The sequence below is a fragment of the Haliaeetus albicilla genome, chromosome 1 (genome assembly GCF_947461875.1).
Source record: "Haliaeetus albicilla chromosome 1, bHalAlb1.1, whole genome shotgun sequence".
Taxonomy (NCBI): domain Eukaryota; kingdom Metazoa; phylum Chordata; class Aves; order Accipitriformes; family Accipitridae; genus Haliaeetus; species Haliaeetus albicilla.
The window spans coordinates 36,395,901-36,400,569 of record NC_091483.1 but is presented as its reverse complement, the minus strand read 5'-3'; the positions used below and the strand labels follow the sequence as shown (position 1 = coordinate 36,400,569).

The following is a 4,669-nucleotide window of genomic DNA, read 5'->3' as shown; positions in this document are numbered from 1 at the left end:
TGCCTGCGGCTGCCAGCATCGCGGGGAGGGGGCGGAGGTGCCAGACACCCCCCGGGGGCCGAGGGAGCAGCCAGCCTGGCCCCCTGCGTGGGGAACCGGACCGGCCACCTCACGCGTCCGCTGGCAGCGAAAGCACCAAACGTGTGCAAGGGGGGGGGGTGGGGAGAGAGGGGGGTCCCGCCGCTCGGCAGCAGCTGTGTTAGCGGCAAAGCTCACCTCCAGCTACCGCGGCCTGAGAGCGGCCCCTCTGCCCCTGCCCGGCCGAGGAGCTCGTCGGGCTTTGGTGGCTCTTTGTTCGCGGGGATCTTTCCCCCGTTCCCTTCCTTTCCCTTGCCTAGCCCGTGCTCGCACGGTAACTAACGTTCCTTGCAAGGATTTCCTGCCAAAAGACAATCCCCCTGAGCAAAAGCAGACCGAGAAAGTAGTGACCAATCCTTTCTGGATGGCTGTCACCAGGCTCCTCCCAGCCCCCGCTCCCCCTGCCATTTGCATACAAAAAAATCCTGAAAACTCCCGTTTGCCCCCGCATCTCGCTCAGACCCTCCGTCCCCGTCTGGCAGGCAGGAGCCCGGGCTGGGGGACGCTGCCTGCGGCTGAGGGCAGCGGCGCGCCGCCCGCTCCGCGCCCCGCCATCGCAGCCCCCCGAGCCTTTCGGCAGCCCCCCCCTCCCCTCCCTCCACCGCGCCCCAAAATGCAGCGCCGCCTCTGCGCCCTGCTCCTGCTGGCGTCCCAGTGCATGGGCTCGGCCGCCGGGCTGTTCCCCTTCGGGGAGCCCGACTTCTCCTACAAGCGCTCCAACTGCAAGCCCATCCCCGCCCCGATGCTGCTGTGCCGGGGCATCGAGTACCAGAGCATGCGGCTGCCCAACCTGCTGGGGCATGAGACGGTGCAGGAGGTGCTGGAGCAGGCCTCCACCTGGATCCCGCTGGTGCAGAAGCAGTGCCACCCCGACACCAGGAAGTTCCTCTGCTCCCTCTTTGCCCCCGTCTGCATCGACGACCTGGACGAGATCATCCAGCCCTGCCACTCGCTCTGCGAGGAGGTGAAGGAGAGCTGCGCCCCGGTGATGTCCGCCTTCGGCTTCCCCTGGCCCGACATGCTGGACTGCAGCCGCTTCCCCAAGGACAACGACCTCTGCATCCCGCTGGCCAGCAGCGACCACATCCTCCCCGTCACCCGGGAAGGTAAGAGGGAGCCGCCGGGCAGCCCCCGGGCCGGCGGCAGCTGCCCCCCGAGGAGCCGCCCCGGCAGAGGGGTCCCTCCCCAGCTTTCTGCCGGCCAGCGAAGCCCCCTCCCTCCCGTTACAGCACCCCCCGGTGCTCCGGGACGGGACGGGACGGGTCGCAGGTCAGGCTCAGGGAGGCTTTGCCGAGGGGACCGGGGAAACTGCAGGCACCGGCGCGGTGCTGGCACCGGCCCGCACCCCGCGGCCTTTGCCGGTCTCCGTCCCCAAAGGAAAGGTCCGGGACCCCGGACTCGAGCCGTGCGGCTCGCAGGGGGACAACCTCCTCCTGCAAAGATCATCGCTGAAGCGCGGGGCTCGGGTGGTTTGTGTCGTGTGCCCCCCTTTATGCTTTCCCCCGTAAAAAACAAACAAACAAAAAAACCCAAACCAAAACAAAAACCCAAACAACCGCTTTTGGTTGAAGTGTGACCTTAAAAGCACACCGTGCCCCCCTCCAGCGGGTCTGCAGCAAGGTAAGGCGTGTCGAAGTGCTCGGGCAGCGCCGGGGCTGGGGGGGGGAGAAGGCGCAGGGTCTGGGATGGAGCGTTCGAGGGCTGGAAAACCCGGCGGTTTCCGAAGGGTTCCCAACGCCACCTGCTGTTCCTTTCTCCCCGAGCCTGATGGGGACTGTCCCTTGCATTTCCAGCACCCAAGGTCTGCGATGCCTGCAAAAACAAAAATGAAGACGATAATGACATCGTGGAAAACCTCTGCAAAAATGACTTTGGTAAGTGGAAGCAGAGCCCCCCTTGGCTGAAACGTGAGGGTTCAGGGTCAGGTAAAATTCCCAGTGGAGTCAGTGAGAGATGCGCCTGAATAAAGACAGGGCTTTGTCTTATCTGCAGATGGACCCGTCTGACCATTGGGTCACAAAACACAAAATTCCACCTGGGAATGAAAAGTAGCTCTTTTTATAGTCCTTTTCTGTTTGCTGTTTCGAAGTAGCACTCTTTTATGTGGATGTTGCTGGCAAGCCAAATAGAAAGTAAAATGGAAAAAAAAAACAAACAAATAACTTTCATCCAGTCTATTGCCTGGGGAGAAGTAGAGCAAAGCTTCATTTGGACGTATGAGAGAGAGCTGCATGACCAATCTCACATATCGTGAGAAAGACTCTCTCTGCAGATTAAGAATGAAGCTCTATATATCATTTGACAGAGAAGGTAATGCACAGACAATTGGGGATATAAACTTAATGGGAAGATCTGGGGTTAGAAGAGGACAAGAAAGCCCCTTCGACACAGAGAACTGAACGGCACATTATCCACACATTAGCATTTCAAGAGAAAAAGGGAATAAGGAGGGGAATCCTTTTATAATAGGCCAATGTTTATACCTGGAAACAGATTTGTAGTATAAATATCTACAATAATTCAAAAGTCTTTCTTTAAAAAAAAAAACCACAAAAAAAACCCAACAACAAAAACCCCACCACCCAAAACCTGAAACGGTGACTGCGGGACATAATTGCTAAAACAACCAATAACTTTGGCCTGGCAAATTGCACTCAGATAAATCCTCCTAAAGCTAAACATGCCCCACAGATTCTTACAGAGCCCTGTATCCCCCTCCTAGTTATTTTACCAAATCGAATGCAGCTGTTGGACCAATTTGCCCTCCATGGGATCTATTCTTTCAAAAAAACAATGCATGTGAAATATCATTTCCTTACAGGTTTGCCCCAAATCCTCTCCAGCCTAATAAATTAAGTTTAGAAGTTTTCAGCCGCAGCAGAGATCAGGTTTCAGATTAGGTCTAGGTACTCGCTTCCCCACCTCCCCTTCAAACTCTAGTTTCAGGAAGACTGTCCTCTCCCAGCAAAAAACAGAGCTCTGCTTAATGTAGCAAACCCACCCTCTCTCTGTTTGCAAACAGGAGAAAAGTGGGAGAAAAAAATTAATTTAGAAAGGAAGGAAAAAGAGGGGGAGGGGGAAGAGGCAAAAAGAAACCAAAAAACGCTCAGCCCTAAGGTTGATTCAAACTGAAATGACTTGCATGCCCTTTGTGGCTTTAGAAATGGAGCCACCTGCTGCCTCTTCTGTCAGCCCTGACAGTTTAATTAGCAATAGAGCACCTCCCTCCCCAGGTCCTCTTTATGTGCACTAATGGGAAAAAACCTCTCAATCTCTCTCCCTCTCTCCACTGCCTCCTCCCCTTGCTCTATTAGCCTTGAAGATAAAAGTGAAGGAGATTGCCTACATCAATGGGGATACCAAGATCACCCCCGAAACAAAGAGTAAAACCATCTACAAGCTGAATGGGCTGACGGAAAGGGATCTGAGGAAGATTGTGCTCTGGCTCAAAGGTGGCCTCCAGTGTACCTGCGATGAGATGAATGACATCAACGTCCCCTACTTGGTGATGGGGCAAAAGCAAGCTGGGGAACTGGTGATCACCTCGCTGAAGCGGTGGCAGAAAGGGCAGCGGGCTTTCAAGCGGTTCTCCCGCAGCATCCGCAAACTGCAGTGTTAGTGGCTTCAGCTCTGGCCGCCTCCAGCAGCCGCCTCTGTCCCGAGCTCTCCGGGCCTCCCGCACCTTCTTGCTTCGGCCCCTCTGAGCCTCGAGATGCCACGGGCATGAGACATGGTGACCGCTCTCCGGGAGGGGAGGGAGCCCTCCATTTTTGTACATAGGTTAAAATGTAATAAAAAAAAAATCATGACTATTTTTGGGAAGTATTAAAGTATCTTGCTTAAAGCTTTTTTTTTTTTTTAATGGTTGCAAATGTGACTTTGGTCTGAGGTTTTTCCCTCTTCATTTTTGGTAATGCTGGTTCATTTATATTGCTGCTTCTCTGTATACATGCATGTTTGTTGTGCAAAAGTAGGAGATGCAGAGAAAGCCACATGTGCAACTGGCCTGTCACAGTGGGTACGACTCTTTCACCGAGGTGAAATGGCTTGCCATCTATATTAACACTATAAAGGTCATGTACGACTCTTGCATGTGATACATAGGCATCAGTAAGAGTATATTAACCATTCTCACATTTTATTTTCCACAAGTCTGAGCCCTTATCTCTCAGAAAAAAAATTAACAAGTTTTGCAGCTGGTTGATCTGAATGCAATGGATTTTTTTATTATTTTGCAAATTAAACCATCTGTAGCCTAACTGTAATATACCCAGTGGTTAACCTGAAAGAGTTGTAAAATATTGCTTTAATTAACCTTGTAAATACTCCAGATAAATGTTATATTCTTGTATATAAACTTTACATCATAGTTTACCCATCGTCTTGGTCTGTATTCACTTTAATCTGGTTTGGGAGAACTGGGAGAAAGCTGTCCAACTGGCCTTTGTCGTAGCAAAGCAAAATTTGGCCTTTTATCCCAAGTGGCCAGTAGAGAAGCACAAGCAAGCATCCAGTGCTACAGTCAGACAAAACATAGTGGACATCATTTCTCTAAAGATGAACCCACGAGACATGGGACTGAGGTTCAGTC

General features: G+C 52.7%; 1 protein-coding gene across 1 annotated transcript; it reads left to right on the top strand.

Annotated features, from left to right (window-relative positions):
- The first annotated feature begins 427 nt into the window (after positions 1-427).
- SFRP2 (secreted frizzled related protein 2) lies at positions 428-4,452 on the top strand. Its single transcript, XM_069785633.1, has 3 exons — positions 428-1,184; positions 1,872-1,952; positions 3,393-4,452. The coding sequence occupies exons 1-3, from the start codon at positions 443-445 to the stop codon at positions 3,695-3,697; spliced, it is 1,128 nt and encodes a 375-aa protein (XP_069641734.1). The 5' UTR covers positions 428-442; the 3' UTR covers positions 3,698-4,452.
- The last annotated feature ends 217 nt before the right edge of the window (positions 4,453-4,669 follow it).

Bases quoted from the DNA above. Each gene is read 5' to 3' on its own strand.
- SFRP2 (XM_069785633.1), top strand. From the start codon at position 443: ATGGCTGTCACCAGGCTCCTCCCAGCCCCCGCTCCCCCTGCCATTTGC. The intron at 1,185-1,871 runs GTAAGAGGGAGC...TTGCATTTCCAG, and splicing joins CCTCCCCGTCACCCGGGAAG to CACCCAAGGTCTGCGATGCC. The intron at 1,953-3,392 runs GTAAGTGGAAGC...TTGCTCTATTAG, and splicing joins CCTCTGCAAAAATGACTTTG to CCTTGAAGATAAAAGTGAAG.